Below are 20,313 nucleotides of genomic sequence, written 5' to 3'. Positions count from 1 at the left end.
ATGGGGAAAGAAGGGAAGAGACAAAGTGCTCTGGGTTAAGGGACAAATCAGACCTACTTTACGCAATGTAAATGATTACAAGATAACTATTACTGCACAGGAGGTAAATATCAAATTGCCTTCTCTGTTATACATTATGCACTGTTTGCATCTCTTCAGTAAATGAGAACTGTAAAAATAAAGATGGCCTCGGACTAAACACTGTTGATTAAGAGGGTTTGTGTCCAGGGTACGTGTATCCAAATAAAAGCTAATATGTACAGTGCCACTTCTGGGGGGGACACATACCCAGACAGCTGAAAGAACCCGTGGAGAAGGTTTCCCTCTTGCAGCTTTCTGAGTGTTCCCGTGTCCAGCCTGTCACTTTACTACAGCGAACAGGTCAGTAGAATGTGTTGGTTTGCCTGTGTCCTCAACTTCATTAGAAAAAAATGAACTGATTTATACAATACTTCAAAGGACCCAACACTACTGGGTGAGATTTTTCTTTTTCTCATATTTAATTTCTTGAATTCATTTTCTGCTGTAACTGAACTGGAGAAAGTGTCAGAATCTGCTGTAATTTCTCTTATGGAGAAAGTGTCTGAGATTTTTGCTTACTTGGGAAATCCCAATTTGGAAAAGTTTTCCCCTAACATTTTTAAAAGAATAAGACAAGTGCTTCTTAGGATCTTCTGTTTTCTTTAGTAGTTTGTGTGTAGTTTTCACCATTACAACACACTGTTGAAGAAAATTTAAAAATCACTATATAGAGTGAGAACCAGTCAAAAAACAGAAAAATAACTGGGAAAACATTCAAAATTTTGAAATTGTTTCTGTTTTTTAGGGGTAAAAATGAACCCATTTTTCATCTTCTGTGAAATTTTCCATGACATTTTTGATTGAAATCATCACTGAAACTGTTGAAGAAATTTTTCATTTACTCAAAACTATCAATTTTTTACTGCAAACTGGGTCTTCATTAAATTAATTTTTCTTAAATAGAAAATTTCAATAATTCCATTATGGGTAGAAATTGGGGCGGGAGTGGGGGGGTGAGGAGAAGGGAGTGAGTCCACTTTTCATCAGTAAAACTTAGTTTGAAAAATTTCAACCAGATCTGTGGATAAGGGATACTTACAATTGCAAATGTTGGGTTCAATTTAAATCCTTCATCTTATAATGTATACATCCAAATGCTGAAGTGGACTGTAGTGATTTCTGATCTCTCTGCATTATCCCGTTCCCTACAAAGCAGGCCCTGCTGCAATCTGAATTGATATTTGGTGGTTCAATCATTTCTGAGCAAGACTGTCCTTATCAATGGTTGCTAAAGGGCCCAATCCTCTTTCTCAAAGAAAGAAATCCTGCTCCTTTCTGAGTGTAGTTCCATTGATTTCAATGGAACTGTTCTCACAAATGAGGTATGATTTAGTCCTATTTCATTATAGAAAAAAGGAAACAAATCAAAACAATTGCTCACTTTTTAGCGCTCAGTGCTACCGTTCTTGCTCACTGGTCTCAGTGGGAGTATTGCCCAAGTAAAGAATACGGGATCAGGGCCTCAGGGTCTCTTCAGCAATATCATTTTAAACACAGTTAGTTACAGTTTGTCTATTGACAGCTCTTCAAATCAATTGGGTCTGAAAAGTGGGATTGAGGGGGGAGGGTCAAACAGCTGGGGAAAGTCAAAATCCAAGTTTATAATAATGAGAAGCTAGGTACCACCTTAACTATGTAGTGCCCATCTTTAAAAAGGGGAAGAAGGAGGATCCGGGTAACTATAGGCCAGTCAGCCTCACCTTAGTCCCTGGAAAAATCATGGAATCACTGAAGCACTTAGAGGAGAGGAAAGTGATCAGGAACAGTCAGCATGGATTGACCAAGGGCAAGTCATGGACTGACTAACCTAATTGCCCTTCTGTGATGAGATAACTGGCTCTGTGGATGAGGGGAAAGCAGTGGATGTGTTATTCCTTGACTTTAGCAAAGCTTTTGATACGGTCTCCCACAGTATTCTTGCCAGCAAGTTAAAGAAATATGGGCTTGATGAATGGACTATAAGGTGGATAGAAAGCTGGCTATATCGTCGGGCTCAACGGGTAGTGATCAATGGCTCCATGTCTAGTTGGCAGCCAGTATCAAGCGGAGTGCCCCAAGGATCAGTCCTGGGGCCGGTTTTGTTCAATATCTTCATTAATGATCTGGAGGATGGTGTGGATTGCACCCTCAGGAAGTTTGCAGATGACACCAAACTGGGAGGAGTGGTAGATACGCTGGAGGGTAGAGATAGGATCGAGAGGGACCTAGACCAATTAGAGGATTGGGCCAAAAGAAATCTGATGAGGTTCAACAAGGATAAGTGCAGAGTCCTGCACTTAGGACGGAAGAATCCCATGCACTGCTACAGACTAGGGACCGAATGGCTAGGTAGCAGTTCTGCAGAAAAGGACTTAGGGGTTACAGTGGATGAGAAGCTGGATATGAGTCAACAGTGTGCCCTTGTTGCCAAGAAGGCTAACGGCATTTTGGGCTGTATAAGTAGGGGCATTGCCAGCAGATTGAGGGACGTGATCATTCCCCTCTATTCGACATTGGTGAGGCCTCATCGGGAGTACTGTGTCCAGTTTTGGGCCCCACAGTTCAAGAAGGATGTGGAAAAATTGGAAAGAGTCCAGCAGAGGGCAACAAAAATGATTAGGGGGCTGGAGCACATGACTTATGAGGAGAGGCTGAGGGAACTGGGATTGTTTAGTCTGCAGAAAAGAAGAATGAGGGGGGATTTGATAGCTGCTTTCAACTACCTGAAGGAGGGCTCCAAAGAGGATGGATCTAGACTGTTCTCAGTAGTAGCAGATGACAGAACAAGGAGTAATGGTCTCAAGTTGCAGTGGGGGAGGTTTAGGTTGGATGTTAGGAAAAACTTTTTCACTTGGAGGGTGGTGAAGCACTGGAATGGGGTACCTAGGGAGGTGGTGGAATCTCCTTCCTTAGAGGTTTTCAAGGTCAGGCTTGACAAAGCCCTGGCTGGGATGATTTTGTTGGGGATTGGTCCCACTTTGAGCAGGGGATTAAACTAGATGACCTCCTGAGGTCCCTTCCAACCCTGATATTCTATGACCCTAATAGCATCATTATCCGGTCACTGGGTCAGGTATATAAACCAGATTGATCATGTCATACTTTTAATTAGCAGGAATTAGACTCGGTAAACAATATGACTGACTCTATTAATTTTAAGTTAGTTTAACAAAAAATAAGGTCTAACTTAATACTCTTAAATAGTAATCAGTGAACGATTTAACTTAAGCAGTGAAATATTTGTAACATGGTAACAAATTTTGCTTTGGGTTTTTATTTAACTTTATATGCCATCAAGATATAAGAACAGCATAAAACTTACTAGTAAGGTAACTTTATCTAGACATAATGCAGAATCTACTATAGCTGTCTGTAGTCTCAGGAATGTTTCCAACTTGAGAAGAGTAAGGTAAAAATACAACTTTCAGTGTACTAAGAGATCTAAAATTTAGTAATCCTAGTGCTAAGCATTATTCATAAAGCAAAAAGTGTCAGGAATAAACACAGCAAAAATATCTCTAGGCCAATTAACCATCACACAAGGAAAATATATCTATAATTTTTTCTGGGTATTTCCTGCACTAATACTTCCTGATGATGATGATGATTATTGTATTCGTCTGGGGCCTCCCAGCGTTACTGTAATACAATCAGGACTGGAGCCCCACTGTGCTAGGTTTTGTGCAAATACAAAGTAAAAAATGATCCCCTCCATGAAGAATGCCCAATAACTAGCATTTTTTTATTGTGAGTGATACAAATACCTCTTACTAGGCTTCACTGCCTCCACAGGGGTCATTAAATCTCACAGGATGAATGTCAATCCAGTGTCAGGCCCACAAAATTTCCTTCAATGCAGTCACACATCACTGGAAAGATCAGTGTGTTAGAGATTCATTGAGTAACTTCTCCTGATACACCAGGTTAAATACTGGTGAAACAGCTCCTGCTGAGGAACAAGGAAAGAGTCCAGCTGTTAAATAGTTATTTTGCCTTTGGGAATAAAGGTCTGAACAAACCCGAGATCGATTTTTCAGGGGGAGCTACAGCAAATAGTGTGCAAGAAGCAAAACTGATTCTAAAAAGAATAGATGCTGTGAAAAGGAGACAAAGCATAGGGTCTAGGAAACACACATCCGTGAGTTTTAAAAGACTTGATGAAGGAAATCAGTGAACCCACACTAACAGTTTCATTAGGGTGAGATTCCTAAAGACTGCAAGGTTGGAAATAAAGTGCTGAAGGACTCAAGGGACAAACTAGAAACTACAAAGCAGTGAATTAAACTGCATTAATGGAGGGAACCCTTGGAAAGTATCTTGAGGGATGTGGTTGGAGAAGACCTTGTTTTGCTGAACAGTAGCTGACATGGAGCCATGCAGGAAGGGGGCCAAACTCACCTAACTTGCTGATGTGCTTTGACGATACTACTGCTATAGCAGGAGATAGTCTGAGGATAAATAGTACTAGGATAATCTATGAGCTTTTGAGAAAGTTCCACATCAGATTAGAGAAAGAGTTAAGCTAAGGTTAGAGACAGGAGATGGAGTAAGAATGGCGCTGAATAGAAAACCAGGACAAAGGGCAAAACTCACTCAATGTGACTTCATATAGTTACACATGGAATTAACTTGATCCAGAGCATAGCTATAAATTATTTTTTTTCTATTTAATTAATAGATTTTTAAGGCCATAAGGGACCATTAGCTCATCTTGTCTGATCTTCTGAGTAACACAGGCCATAGGATTTCACCCAGTTATTTTTGTACTGAGTCTAATAACGTATGTTTGATTAAAGCATATCTTCCAGAAACTTGAAAAGGGTTAATGAATAGAAGGGGTGGGGAGACAGAAAACAATTTTCATACCTTGGTAGGCCTTGAGGTCGCCACTGGTAAATGTTCTGACTGCAAGCTCTGCAGGGCCGGGACTGTGTTTTATTCCATGACACATAATGCTCCAGGTACACTCACAGCACTAAGAGTATATCTGCACTGCAGGTAGGAGCAGTGTAGCCGGGGATGGCACAGGTGATAGCTCTGGCTAGCTACCCAAGTATGTACTCAGAGTGTCTGGGTGGGTTTGTACTCAGGTGGCTAGCCCAAGCTGGTGCCTGTACTCCCCCAATCTACACTGCTATTTTTAGTGTGCTAACTTGAGCAGAGCTGGTATGTGTCCATCTACCCGAGCTGGGAGCGTGTAACTGTACCCTGAATGTTCACTATGTGAATACAATTTGGCAAAAGCACTGAAGCCGAGATCTCCACGTTTGTGATAATACTAAAGAGCAAGAAAGAGAGAAGGCACATACATCAAGGAAGAGTGTAAATGGACTCCGAAGCGTTTGGGATCATTATCGTGAGTTCAGATGGGAGATGTAGTACAATGTAAGACAAACATAGTCCTATCTTGTAGCAAAGAACCAAATTGGGGAATGTGGCCCTAATCTAGCAAAGTGTTTAAGCATGTGTTTACTTTAAGAACCTGAGTAGTCCCATTGAAGTCAACAGTAATACGCACGCTTAATGTTATGTACATGCTTATGTGCTTTGCTGGATTGGGATCTGTGTGATGAATGAGGTAGTCTTCTAGCACGTTGATCAGGGAAAGTATGTGAGGATTGTTGTGGAAACCTCTCGGAAAACATCAGCTAAGTACATGCTACACCCAGGAAAGTGAGGGAAATCAAGGTAGTTTTAGCAGATGGAGAATACAAAGTGTCACCATTCTTGGATACGGACATCAGTGTGTGTTAAATGACACTGACTTCAGTAAGAATTGTGAGTGATTAGCACCTCTAAGGAGCAGAACGCTAGTCAGCCATGAAGCTGCAAATGAGATCCAAGATTAATGCTGCAGACAGCTAAATCCTTAAGGACTTGATGGTGCAAGATATAAATAAGCCAAATAAATGGATGTTTTTTCCAAATAGTGTGATCCATTTTACTGACATTCTAGTAAAAACCACAGATTGATCATGCCTATTATAGGTGATTTGTAATGATTAATTCACCAAACCAGAATTAGACCCTCTATCTTTGCTTGTTTGTCAGGCAACTTTCATGATGATGATAACTGTTGTCTTTGTCTTTTATTTTATTTCAGGATCCACGACAACTATTTTATTTATTTTCTTAAATGGTTTAAAACAACCTGATAAATCCTCTGCTACCATGAAGACTTTGCTTAAATTACAGATTCTCAAATCATTGTGGATTCCCAAATCAAGTTGCAGGCTTTTCCATAAACAGCCCAGGATTCTTGCCCCAGAGCTATTTTCACATGGCGAGTCTATCAGGCAGGGTGAACAGCAAGTGCCTGAATACTTTAACTTTGCAAATGATGTGCTGGACAAATGGTCTCAGATGGAAAAGGTAAAATCTCTGTCATTGGGCAGATTAAAGATTTTATTACTTTTTTGAATAACTATTTTTGTCATTTATTTAAAAGGCAAAATCAGATTCTGAAGATAATTTGCATTTGAAATTATCATGCTTCTCGTGCTTTATCATTAGAAGGGCTTGGTTCCCTGTGCTAAATCTAGTTCACTTTTCTCCCATCAAACTCCTATTGGGACTCCTTGCATGGGTACGGCAAGAAGGTTAAACCCTTTATTTACATAAAGTGAAATAATAAGGTCAAAGGTGCCATACAAAGTGACCTCACGTCACTGAGGGGGAAATCTTTCCCCAACCAAGGCACAGCTCTCTCTCTCCAGAATACATTCTAATACTGCACAGACCATCATGAATGATCCTTTTTCTTTTAACCCCTTGTGCTGTTTTGTAGGATGGAAAGAGACCATCAAAGCCAGCCTTCTGGTGGGTAAATGGAAGAGGAAATGAAGTGAGGTGGAGCTTTGAGGAGCTGGGATTCCACTCCAGAAAAGTGGCCAATGTCCTCTCTGATATGTGTGGTCTGCAGAAGGGAGACAGAGTTATGCTGATTCTGCCCCGGTTACCGGAATGGTGGCTGGTGAATGTGGCTTGTATGAGAACAGGTCAGTTTCAGATTGCTGAACTTGATAGATAGCTGAAATATGTTTAGAACAGGAGTTTATTAGTTCTTTTTCATAAAGAAGGAAACTATATATATGAATGAACTACAATACAGTTTTTGCCTACCAATATTGATCCAAATTCATTTTTGGTATAAATTGAGGAATATTTTTGGGTATGTTCCCACACAGAAAATGATCAAATTAAAAATGTCCTCTTAAAAAATAACCTTATTGCTCTTCCAGGAATCATCCTTATTCTAGGGACATCCCAATTAACAGCTAAAGACATTTTGTATAGACTCCAGGCTTCTAAGGCCAAGTGTATCATTACCACTGATATGGTGGCATCTGCAGTGGACGCAGTTGCATCTGATTGCCAGTTTCTGAAAACCAAGTTAATTGTATCCGAAGGCAGAAGAGATGGGTGGCTGAACTTTAATGAACTATACAAGTAAGTAGGCGTTAGCAGTGCTACAATAATAGGATAGAAAATGAGGCTTTCTCAAAAGTCCATTGTATCCATTAGACACAGAGGCAGGCAATTAACGGAGTTTTTTGCAACTGCCTTGCTGATGTTTCCAAATCAGAGTTGGTTTTCTAACAGCAGTCTCTTTCCAGGTGGGTCCAATCCTATCCTTACTTAATGGGTGTTCTGTACATGAAATAAGGGCAGAAACTAGTCCTAAGTTGGTTTTGTCTAATTTGGTCAAATGTGTCTGTGGAATAATTGACCCTTGGTGCTCATGTAGACATCTCCAAATCTCTTCCTTTTGAAAACTAAACTGAAAGTCTCACTGCAGAATTTCTTGCAGTATTTCTGTGCTTCCAAATCTAGCCTGGTCAGCTAAATCACAAGAGTAACATTTCTAATCGTTGTTTGGAATTTCTGCTCCTATGTTGACCCAGGAAGTACATACAGAGTGATATTTTCTTTAAAGTTCATCCATTTTTTTAAATCTCGACATGTTTGGATTCAGTTTAGATCACATTTTAAACTTTTTTTTTCTGAATGTGTTTTTCTCCCATAGGTAACTACCTGATTTAAACCCCAATTCCTCACCTCCTTGTTAGCTTTCTGAGATCCACTGAAGTGCAAGTGATGATGTGGTATCCACATCTTCCTTCTTGATTGTCCCACCAATATATCAATTTTTGCTTCCTACATGAAGCTTCCCTGGTGTCTTCCTTCTTTCTCCTTTAAGAGAAATCTACCATGCTGATGTCTCACTAACTTTTCCATTGTTTAATTATATTAGCTGGATAGGATTTAATGCTGGATGAGAAATGAGGCTAGAGTAAGGCAGGCTATCTGAAATAAAGTCAGTGCTCTCATCCAGGGTGTAGTAATATCCAAAGGACACAGGAGGAGCTTCATCTGGGATGGGAAAGAGGGCAGTTGCAACACCTAATCCACATTTGCATGTCAAAATCTCAGTAGATTGCACCTATATCCACTTTAGCCACCATTATATTCTATATTTTAAAGAGCGCAATCTGCTGATCACATCTGCGTTAAAACAAAGATTCAAGACCCAATGGTTGTCTACTTTACCAGTGGAACCACAGGTTCTCCAAAGATGGCTGAACACTCCCAGGGCAGTCTTGGTTTCAGACCTGTCATAAGTGAAAGGTAAGGACTGTGGCTCTGGTAGTTTTATAACATGGGGCCAAACTGAGTGTGAAGTGGAAAGCATGAGTCTGGTTGACCAAGATAACTGAGATACACCAAAGGTCTGATTAAGAAGCATTGGGTAAGAAATATACAATGTGTGGCTTCAATCCTGCTCCCTATTGATGTCACTGGAAAAACTCCCCATGTCTGCAGGGGAAGTGGGATCAGACCTCATCTTTCCATTTTGAATTAAGAAATGACTCCCAGCATTTCTTGAGAGGGATTCAGGTGACAACCTACAACTGGAGATAACTCTAGAAGCACAGCTCTAGGTATCATGTGCTTGGGGCTGCAGAGCATCTTGGGATTGGACTGCTGTGCAAAGGCAAACAAACTCCATGACACAGATAATCTTTGCCCCCAGCACAACCACTGAGATCCATGAATTTAAAGAGTGGAATCCCCAGCCTCCTCCACAGAATCCTCAGCTTCTTCCTCTACCATCCCGCTTCTCCCGCTTCCGCCCCCCATGCAACAATGGAAGAACGCAAAGTAAATTCACCCTGATTAAATTCAGAGTCTCCACTTCCCCTGCTCTCCCATGTGGGTTATTCCTGCAAAGAGAATGGGGCCCACAAGCTCATTATGAGGCGATACCCTTGTTAATGCTTAGTGTGTATACACCTAGTTAAAGTTCTTGATTTCTAGTTCCATTGTCTATTTAAAAAAAAACAAAAAACTTTTCCATAATCACTGTTTTCTCTTCCTAACAGATACTGGCTGGATTTGACTCCTGAAGACATAATGTGGTGCTTATCAGATACAGGCTGGATTATCGCTACGCTAGGGTCTGTTCTTGATCCATGGGTTTTCGGATCATGTGTCTTTGTCCACAGCTTTCCACAGGTTGAATCAACAACTATCCTAAATGTAAGAAAAAAGTCATCCTGTAGATTTGTTGAAGTTTCCCCATGCACAAGGTAGACCTCAAAACAGATCTTGAATTAACTGAGCAGCTCCAATTAGGTTATGCAATTGGTTATATTTGTTGAATATTTTTTTTCACTTCAGGTCAATCAAAATGTTTTGTTTAAATGTTGACCTTTTCTCAACTTCTTTTTTAAGTCAGGAAATTCATCGAACGCGACACAGGTTCAGTTTAGACAAATCAGTATTTTCGACAAAATAATGATTATTTGAAAAAATTAGACCTATAATCCTGAGGTCATTATTTACTCTTTATTCATAGCATTCCAGAACATGAATGTAAAGTAACACTCAAAAGCTTTAGTAACTAGTGGCATTTCAAGGGGGAAACCCAAAAGAGAGCCAGAATGTTGGCACAGTTGATGTAGAGATAGTATTTGACAATATCAGTGATTACAGAAGATTGAAACTGGAGAAGGAGCTCTCTCTACACTGACTAAGCCGAAAGATGAGATTGGAGGAGTGGACTTCCCCTCTGTTTTTAGCAGAGAAGGGGGAACTCTCTCCCTCACGCACTCTCCTGTGCTTCCCTAGCTAATGTAATCTTTGCTGCAGTTCACAGATAAACTTTGTTCATCTTGTTGTTTTATTTCACTAGACTCTCTCCAGATTTCCCATCACCACTATCTTTGGTGCTCCGACTTCGTTCCGCATGCTGGTACAGCATGATCTTACCAGGTACCTCAGGAGAGAGATGACTTACTAACAATACTCACCTGAATAAATTTTAATGAAATCACAGCTCTAGGTGCTTGGCACAATATATTGAGTTTCATCAGTATAACCAGCATCTTCTGAAAAGGTAGTTATGAGAAATGCATGGGTTTTGCATAGTTTCATTATGAAAGATGGAGAAAACACAGGATTTTCAACTGTTTCTCTCCAAAATGTGGGGGGTCACTCAAAGCTGACATTCTTACAAAGCTCAAAGGGGGTGAAGCCAAGTGGATCAAACCCAGAAACAAAGTTCTCATGAACCCATTTAGAGGGGCTCAGATTCCATGGTGATGGGTGACCTTCTGAAAACTTAAGCAGACTGAGCTGGTATGTCAAGCAGCAGGGTCAGAAACACTAGTTAGTGCCATGACTTCAGTGCTAGGAATACAACCCTCCAAAGATGGTCCTTCCGCACATGACTTTATTTAATCATGAGGTGGCAGGACCCACGAGTAGTCTTTTTGTAGCGACCTGCTGAGTACTAGCAAAATTCTCGACCATAAATGTCAGTTACCAAAGGGTTTTGTTTTTGATACATTAGTGATGTTTTTTTCACAATGGCCCATTCATGTGACTGTACCTGAATATGAATGTGAGCTCGTGTAACAGGAGCCCTACCTCCCACACCAATTTTATCTTACACTTTCTTATACCCCACTGGTTTGCCTTTCCTCTACAGGGCCAGATTTGTAAAGGTACTTAAGAGCTATCCCACTCACCACCGCATCTCCGAACTCTCTCCTGCCACCTCTCAGAATTTTCAGAACTGGGGTGGGTGGCAAGTATGTGCCGATGTCCCTGTTCACTGCATGGGGGCAATGTAAGCACCTATAAATGGGATGTTTAGAAAGCCAGGATAATGGGATGATGCCCTGCCTAACTAGGCATTTTGAGCATGCAAGGTGACCTTGAAAGTGATGAGAGACTGGCCAGTCCCTCTGCCTAAAATAATCACTGTACAACCATCAGTCGCCACCTTTGACTCTTCCAGCCATTACATTTTACAAGAGCATTTCCACTATCTAGTGCAATGCTGGGTAAGAGGAAAAAGTTGTACTCCTCTTCCTCAGTGCTCTCAAGACCATAGGCTGCTGAATAGGATGCACTCTGCTCCACTGGTTCCAGACCAGAGGACAAGGCAACAGATGGAGAGAATGGTGAGTCAAATCTCCCACCATGCCGTGATATGGAGCACGGACATATTAATCCATCTCCACAGCACCACCAAGTCCTGGGCAGAACCCCTTATGCTCCCATTCCAACAAGTGAGAAGATGAGGATGGGGAGGAGACTGCAATATTAGGGACCCCCCTCAGAAGGCAGCAACTCTGACCAGCCACTGAAGGGCCATAGACAGTGAGGCCAGATCCCTGCAAAGACCACCATTCCAGGGGTACCCTTCTGAAAAAAAGAATGCCACAGCACAAGCCACTAGCACCATGTGACCTGTCACCACCAGCCCCATTTGACTCCAGCACAAGCATCATGAGCATGACATGATCTATCCTAAGCACCAACTCAACTGTCGGGACAATGCTCTGAGAGCAGCCACCATAGTCCTGTAACTCCTGTGGCCACAGATGGGAACCAAGAAAATAACCTTGTCATTCCACCCACAGAAAATCTGCCAGTCCCTGAGAGACCTGTTAATAGACTCAAAAACTCGCCTGTCCCACAGCATATGCCAGAGAGATCCGGTGACCCAGTGGTTCCTGCATCACAGCATCAGAAAGGTGTACTTGACCCCCTCCATCAAGAGCAAAAGAATTCATGGAAGTCCTGGTTAACCAGAACGATGCAGTGGTTTGGGAAACTTTAGGGTGAGGATAGGAGCATGCACAAGCGCTCAAGGATATGCTGGGATATCAGGATAAAACCTACAGCTGCATGTTTAGAAACTGGGGTAAAAGAGTCCATTTCTGCCATGCATGAAAGGCAGGACAGCCAGACTGCAGCTCTGAGTACAATAGCAGAGGCAGTCATGTTAATGGCGACCCAGTGCCAGTCATTTTTTGTTCTTTCCAGAGGGGCACCATCCATCCATGCATGGACACAAACCATACTTTTGCCCATTTCCCCACTATTCCCCATGGGCTGCCACTGAAATTATTCATACAACACCAGCCACAAAGTTGTACATCCCTCCACAACCAACCACTCAACCTCCTACCTTTCCACAAGATTCCATAACCCACAGAGTGTTGTTACATCTCACGTGATTTTCCTAATCCCCCAGGTATCTATGCATGTCAGTTCTTTCCCCAGTAACCAATCCTCTGTCTTCCGTCCTTTCATCTCATACTGCTAGCCTGGTAAGTTCATTCCTGCCTGTACATACTCTTGTATGTCCGCTTCAGACCTCCTTGTCTATCTGTCAGAGGCAGGTGCCAGGTTAAGTTTGATCCAAGAATGCCTAGGTATTGACTGCTTCTTTTCCCCACTACCCAGAACACACAGCTTTACAGACAGACTGTTGAGCTGAAGAAGTATGTTGTTTATTTGCTGCTTCAGTGAGTGATCTGTCCACCGAAATAGGGCACAGCACAAAATTAAATGCAAACATGCACACATTCAGGTCCTCGCCTTAACTACATTGTTACAAAGTTATTTATTATATATTGTATAATCGCTTTTTCTGCCTAGCACTGAGATTAATTTGCTGATCCAGTTGTTTCCGTGATCAGATTGTTGGCTCAGCTTTTTCCCTGGCTGTTCTATTTCCTTGCCAGACAAGCAGGCATCTCTTCACATGTCCCAACATCTAAAATATATGTTCTACAGATTACATCCTATGCTAGGTGACTGGACCCAGCAGCACTATAGGTGTGTCCCGGCCCAGTTTAAAAATGCCTCCTAGGCACTGGGGGGAACTCCATGTCAGCACAGGACCTGGGAGGTGGTGGATGCAGCTATGCAGATATACTTTTAGGTGAGTCTGAGTGGTCCTAGGTACGAGCCCCAGTTCTCCAGGCTATGGCCACTTGCCATGGGATAGCAGCAGTACTTAGGATGCTGACTCTTAGGCGCCAATGAGCAGGAAAGCAGGTGCTTAGGGGGATTTAGGTGCCTAAGGGGATAGGCAGCAGCTGAGCAGTGGTTTTAAAACCACAGTGGTGTCTAACTGGTGGACTTGGGCACCTATCTGCCTCTTTAGTTTAGTGAAGTGCCTTTAAAAATCTGGCCCACAGCCCATTCCTTCCACTCCCTTGCCTTGCAAATTACACCAGCTGACACTCACACTGTCTGACCTACGTGTAGTTTACATCTCTTCTGAATGTGGCTGTTGCTGAGTCTCAATGGGCCAAGGCCCCAGTTGGGCAAAGCACTGTGGTCCAGACCCTCAAAGGCATTTAGGTGCACACCTAAGCAGCTGTATTAGTGCTCACTATGCCGCTGTAGTGCTTTAGTGAAGATACTACTATGCCGACAGGAGAACTTCTCTCCAAGAGGCACTGAGGAGAAGTTTTCCCATTGACATAGCGCTGTCTATACAGGGGGTGAGGTTGGGATAACTATGTTGCTCAGGGGTGTTGATTTTTCACACCCCTGAGCAATGTAATTATACTAATATAGGTCTGTAGTGTAGACCAGGCATAAGTCCCATTGAGAGAGTCAAGATTTAGGCACCTTAATACCTTTGAGGATCTGGGCCTGAATCGTTAATTGTAAGTGTGCAAATCATCCCATCTCTAGTCCACAAAGCCATAGGCACTAATTCTGGGGGTGCTCCAGAACTGGAGCACCCACAGGGGAAAAATGGTGGGTGCTTAGCAACCACCAGCAGACCTCCCCATCCCCAATCACCACATCACCCTCCCCCCCAGTGCCTCCCGCCTGCTGCAGATCCACTGGTCCATGGTGTGCAGTAGGCGCTGGAGGGAAGGGGGAGGAGTGAGGGCAGGGTGCGCTCGGGGGTGGGAGCAGAATGGGGCTGGAAGAGGCAGTGCTGGGGTGGAATGAGGGTGGAGCAGGAGCAGGAAGAGACGGGTTGGGGACAGAGCAGGGGTGGGAAAAGGCAGGGCAGGGGCAGGGCCTTGGGGAAGGGATGGAGTGGGGATGGGGCCTGGGGCAGAGGAGACTTCTCCCCCACCCCTGGCACAGTACAAATTCGGCGCTTCAGCACAAAGCCCTTACTTCATTTTAAGCATGCGCTTAAATCCCATTGATTTCAGTGGGACTACTGTACAAACCTTAGCACAGGCATATATGTCCTTGCAGGACCAGGAGCTAAAGTAGCTGAAATCTCTTCCTCTGATTTCTGTACTTGAGTGAAGATAACTCTTTCAACCAAGAGCTTTCCATTATTGTTTGTTGACATTTGCAAGCCCTTTAGCTGCTGTGCTTATCACCAACAGCCACTGGAATCCAGCGACAGGCCCCTTTGCCTTCAATGGCCTTTCAGTGACTCTCTCATGATTTTTTAAATCCTTATTAAGTTACAAGTTCATGAGTCTGCGGCACTGTGTGAGTGGAGGGGAGCCACTCAACCCAGAAGTGATGGAGCAGTGGAAAAGGAAGACTGGCCTGACTATCTGTGAAATATATGGACAAACAGAAACAGTACGTTCAAATGGGTTAATAATGTGTTAATTAGTTTTAATTTCTTTTGCTTTTTTGAGTTTTATGGTTAAAAAAGCCAAAAGGAAACAATTTGTTACTTACTTGAAATGTCGAGGAAGAGTCCATTAAAATACAGTAACACATACATTTATGTTGATTTGAAAATATGGCTTTCTTGTAGAGCTCAGGGAAAAGGTGGAGTCTTTTGTGCTGTCATTTTTCCATGAAGATTTCTGAGAAAATCCTGAGTGAAGTGTTAGGGAAGAAGGAGGAGGATGTTGCTAAGATATATGACTGGGGGTCAAGATACTTGGACTCTTTTACAGGTTGTTTCACAGACTTGCTGTGTGACCTCATGCAAGTTACTCCACCGTCCCAATCTTTAAAATACTTGCTTAGCCCACAGGGATTTTGTAACCCTTAATTCATAGCAGTTTGGAATTGAAGTGGAAAATTAATGAATGTAGAATCTGACTGAATATATGTAATATTTCTGCAGAAATAATTCTCTCTTTTTACAGGCAATAGTTTGTTCTGTTTTCAAAGGGATGAAGATTAAACCCGGATCAATGGGAAAGGCAGTTCCCTTTTATGATGTTCAGGTTTGTTAATACAACGTCCTGTCTTATATCAGTTTAAGTTATTTGCTTTACTGAAGTATGTTTTTCTTCTTCTAGATCATAGATGAGAATGCTAATGTTCTGCCTCCTGGTCAAGAAGGGGAAATTGCCATCAGAATCAAACCTAAAAGGCCACTTGGTCTTTTCTCTAAATACATAGTAAGGAACTTGTTTTACCCCCATAGGAAATCCCTATAATTCCACACTAGATACAAAGACCCAGATTTTCATCAGATTTTATGCCAACTCATCAATCTCAAGGTCATGCACTGTACTAACAGTCCTCCCAACTAAGGAGAATCTGAAGGAACTCTCTTCAAAGTAGAGATGGGACCAGGTTAAAAGAATCTAGATCCAGATTTCAATCATCTCAACATTTGGAAGTGTTTGGATTCAGGATTTTGGTTCAGCACCTTTTAAAACTGGGCTCTGAAAGTCAAGCTGAAGTTCCATTTAGCTCATCCTCATCAATGACCCTGATTGCACTGAGTATTATATGTGTAGTGTGCATTATTTATGCATCTATAATGCATTTCCATGTGGATATAAATCTAAACTTTTGAGCAGGTGATGAGGACGTCTAGAAACCTGGACTTCCTTTCCTGACTGTGCCACCACCTTGCTGTGTGACCTAGATAAATAAAAATACGTAAATAAAGGGTGTGCAGAGCATCCCTCCCTATGTGTCCTGGAGAATTCAAGGAGGAATTTTGAAGCATAATGCTCCCTGGGTGTCCTCCTTTACTATGGACTATATCTAATTCTGAACCTCTGTCTGAACCTTGCCCTGTCAATGAGGTGGAGTTTACAATACCCACCTTTGTACAACTCTTTGAGATTCTGTCACCAAAGGTGCTATTTAAAGACAAAGGATTATTATTTGTCTTTCATTGGTATACACTAATATGCTATACAATTCTGATCACTTTACAGTTGTGTGTAAAACAGCAGAATTTATGATTAAGCTACACTAAAGATTTTAATTGTCATTTGTGAAATGTTATCAGGATAACCCTGAGAAAACCGCTGCATCAGAACGTGGGAATTTTTTTGTCCTGGGAGACAGAGGGACTATGGATGAAGATGGATATTTCTGGTTTGTTGGAAGATCTGATGATATCATCAATTCTTCAGGGTTAGTTTGTTTTACTGACAGGTTTCAGAGTAGCAGCTGTGTTAGTCTGTATCCGCAAAAAGAACAGGAGTATTTGTGGCACCTTAGAAACTAACAAATTTGACTAATTTGACAAATTTGACAAATTTGTTAGTCTCTAAGGTGCCACAAATACTCCTGTTCTTTTTGTTTTACTGGTTTTGCAAGCTTTCTGTATAGTTCTATCATAATATAACATAACATTTATAAGAGAGGAACTGGTGATGAGTTTCTTGGCAAGAAGGAAAGGGGGCTTACAAGAATTCAAAAGAATCAGACATAGTCTTCTTCTGGCAGCATGGTTCAGTGACTAGTGCATTGGACTAGGACTCAGGATAGCTGGATTCTATCCTTGGCTCTTCCACTGCCATGCTGTGTAACCTTGGTCAAGTCAGTTCCTGCCTCTGTTTCTCCTGCCACCCTTTGTCTATTTAGATTGTCAGCTCTTGGAGACAGGGAGTTTTTGCAGCATGCATAGCACAACGTGGGTCTGATTTTGGTTGGGGCCTTAGGCAATAATCAATTCTTTCTTACCCCAGTACTGGTTAAAAGACATATTTACACCAGATCAGGATAATTAAATACCTCGTTTTCCTCTCCTAGGTATCGTATTGGACCATTTGAAGTAGAAAGTGCCTTGGTAGAGCACCCGGCTGTAGTAGAGTCTGCTGCTGTCAGCAGCCCAGATCCCCTCAGAGGCGAGGTAATGAGGTTGAGAGTGATGAGGAAAATATTTCATAGAGGCAAAACAGTTTGTGATTCACTGTACAAAGTGCAGCTGTTGCACAGCATCACGTCAGTGTGAATAGTCCTTTACCAGGGTGATAAACAGAAACCTATGTACGTCCCTTTGCTCTATTTATTCATCTCCACAGTCTCTCCCCACGAGATAATTATGATGACAGACACTTTCCCACCAATAGACCTTCCTGCTATTAAGGGCTTGTCAACACACACAAGTTGTAACACTTTTTACAGTACCGGTGTAGTTAGAGCAGTACAGCACCCTTTGTTTGGATGCAGTTACTGGTAGAAATGTGCTGATATCAGTACAGCTATTCCCATACTGGAGAGGGAATAAGCTCTACTGGGACAGGGCAACTTTATACTGGTATAATTGTATCCATACTAGTGGTTACATTGGAAAAAAAAATCACGCCCCTCATCAGCATAGTTATACCAGGACAAAAACTGTGCGCAGAGTAGGTGTAAGAGAGCCTTGAAAGCACAGTCCTGCTATTGTGGAGTGGAACTGTACGGCCTCAGTGTGAGCTGTGTGACCAGTGTATGCTCAGTGCTTCAGAGAAATCAAAGCTTCCTGAAGCTCCCACAGAGCACAGTCACTGCAATCCCCCTTCCATGTGCTCCTTCCTAAGCCCGACCAGCTCTGCTGCTTAGCATGTGTGATGGGGGAAGCGAGGCCGTGGCCATCCTTCCTACCCGGCGTGGCCTGCTTTGGAGACTGTGGAAGCACGAGCCAGGAGCAACCATTGTGAGAATTGTAATTGCACGTGAGCCTTGCACTGCTGTGAAGGGCAGAGGGGACAGTCCTTGCACCCCTCTTCTGACTTACCTGCTTACACACAGGCTAGTCACAATCTGGCACTCAGTTTTAGAGACAGATTGGCTTCTTCACACATCTCTTAACTATGTCGTGGTCTGGAAGTGATATTGCTAACTGGGAACTAAATCTAACACTATTTATAAATTGCTGGTGTCAGTTTGGTACTATTGATTTTACCCTGTAGGTGGTGAAAGCTTTTGTGGTCTTATCACCTGCCTTTTCCTCGTGTGACCTGGAAAAATTAACGCTTGAGTTGCAGGCGCATGTCAAGAAAGTTACTGCTCCATACAAATATCCCAGAAAGGCAAGTACCCAAAAGGGGTGATTTTTAACATGGGACATGTCTCCTTGTTAAATCTCTTCAGAATGAACCATTCTGGGTTTACTTAGAACTACAAAGATTCCTTCACTCATCTAAAAAAGAGAGATCAAGATTTAGGGAGACCCTTTGCTTCAGGGAAACTTTCCTAAATCTCATTTATTTTTCTCTTTCATAAGCTTTTAATAAAATTGTTTGTTAATAAATGTACCCATGTGCCTTTAAAAATATTCCTGGGCCAGGTATAATGTCCTAGTTAGATACTCCCCATGTTCCCAATCAGGGGTAAAATCACCAGTTTCTTACTTAGCTTTTACCCACTCCTTACTCTGGAACACTCCAGTGATGTCAGTGGAAATTTCTCTGATTGAAAACTGATGAATGATTTGTCCCTTTGGCTTTGGAGTAAACATATTTGAGGCAGCCCCAGAAGTATCCAGCTTAGGTTTCTTACGAAATCCAGTGCATCGTGGGAAACAGTATGTGCAATCAGTTAGGGCATGTCTACAGGTACAGAACTGCAGCGGCGCAGCTGTACCGATGCAGGCAGCTGTGCAGCTACAGCGCATTAGGTGAAGACGCTCTATGCTGACAGGAGAGAGCTCTCCTGTCAGCATAATAAAAACACCTCCATGAATGGCAGAAGCTATGTCAGTGGGAGGAGCTCTCCCACCAACATAGCGCTGTGCACATGAGTGCTTATGTTGGTGTAACTTATGTCACTCAAGAGGTGGTTTATTCACACCTCTGAGTGACATAAGTTATGCCGACAAGCTGTAGTGTAGACGTAGGCTAGTTAGTGCCTGATTCTGGAAACTGTCAGGCAAGTAGCCCTTACTCATGGGAGTCCTCCCATTCTTCCACATGGGGTCAGAGCCACTATTGCAAAAACAATCCCAAAACATCACTGGGAAGCATACTAAGTTGTTTTGTGTTTTTTATTAGATGGAATTTGTCCAACAGCTACCGAAGACAATCACTGGGAAAATCAAGAGGAATGAGTTAAGGAACAAAGAATGGGGGCGAATGTAACATTGTCGGGAGTTTAACATAGCTTCTTTCACTCAGATGATGCTGTGCAAGCTGTAACAGTTCTCAGGGTGCCCTGAACTGTGTTATCTTTTTCTCCCTGCACACCACTCCCCCTCATACTGCCAGCGAGAGAGAGAGACTTGCTGGTGCTTAACCAGTCTGTTAGTCACCCAAACAATCTCCTCCGGGCAATGCAAGCCCTCATTTTGCTTTGCAGATTAACAATAGGTGCACCCAAGTCCCCAAACCTCCTTTCAAGTGTTCCCCTGTGATAGCCATCCTGACCAGGGATGGTGTCTAGATAATACTTAGTGCTGCCACGAGAGCAGGGGACTGGACTAGATGACCTCTAGTCTTATGATTCTATGATTCTAAGCTGCTGTTGCAGAAATAGTGAACCATTTGCTAGTTGGCAGTGAGAGGTTCTTAGGGTGTCACAAAACTCTCTGTGTTATAATTGCTTTTTTTCTATTGGATTTTTCCAATATCATGAGCACCTAGATTACCTGGAAAATTGAACAGCAGAACCCACACTGCAAAATTGAATCCTATGATGAACCCAAGCTGCAAAGTTCAGATCTGGTTGCAAAACCAAACTTTCCCAAATGTGGTGTCAGTTTCAAGCATTTTACTGATAGGGGCCAGCAGCAGAGTTCTGATCTAAACCTGAACTTTCCCAAAATCCATGATG

The 20,313-nt window shown here is 42.4% G+C and overlaps 1 protein-coding gene across 2 annotated transcripts; it reads left to right on the top strand.

Annotated features, from left to right (window-relative positions):
* The first annotated feature begins 228 nt into the window (after nt 1-228).
* Nucleotides 229-19,695, top strand: LOC141994877 (acyl-coenzyme A synthetase ACSM4, mitochondrial-like). 2 transcript variants are annotated; one of them, XM_074965339.1, is made up of 14 exons: nt 229-381; nt 6,164-6,432; nt 6,848-7,058; nt 7,302-7,509; nt 8,545-8,688; nt 9,444-9,600; nt 10,256-10,335; nt 14,811-14,934; nt 15,456-15,536; nt 15,612-15,713; nt 16,562-16,689; nt 17,311-17,410; nt 18,456-18,575; nt 19,536-19,695. In XM_074965339.1, the coding sequence occupies exons 2-14, from the start codon at nt 6,232-6,234 to the stop codon at nt 19,620-19,622; spliced, it is 1,743 nt and encodes a 580-aa protein (XP_074821440.1). In that variant the 5' UTR covers nt 229-381; nt 6,164-6,231; the 3' UTR covers nt 19,623-19,695. The 2 variants fall into 2 exon arrangements, with proteins under 2 accessions (XP_074821440.1, XP_074821441.1); XM_074965340.1 differs by lacking the exon at nt 229-381 and adding an exon at nt 454-475.
* Nucleotides 19,696-20,313: the final 618 nt, after the last annotated feature.

This window comes from Natator depressus, chromosome 10 (assembly GCF_965152275.1).
Source record: "Natator depressus isolate rNatDep1 chromosome 10, rNatDep2.hap1, whole genome shotgun sequence".
Lineage (NCBI taxonomy): Eukaryota > Metazoa > Chordata > Testudines > Cheloniidae > Natator > Natator depressus.
Note: the sequence above shows the minus strand (reverse complement) of the source record. Positions and strands in the feature narration are given on the sequence as shown.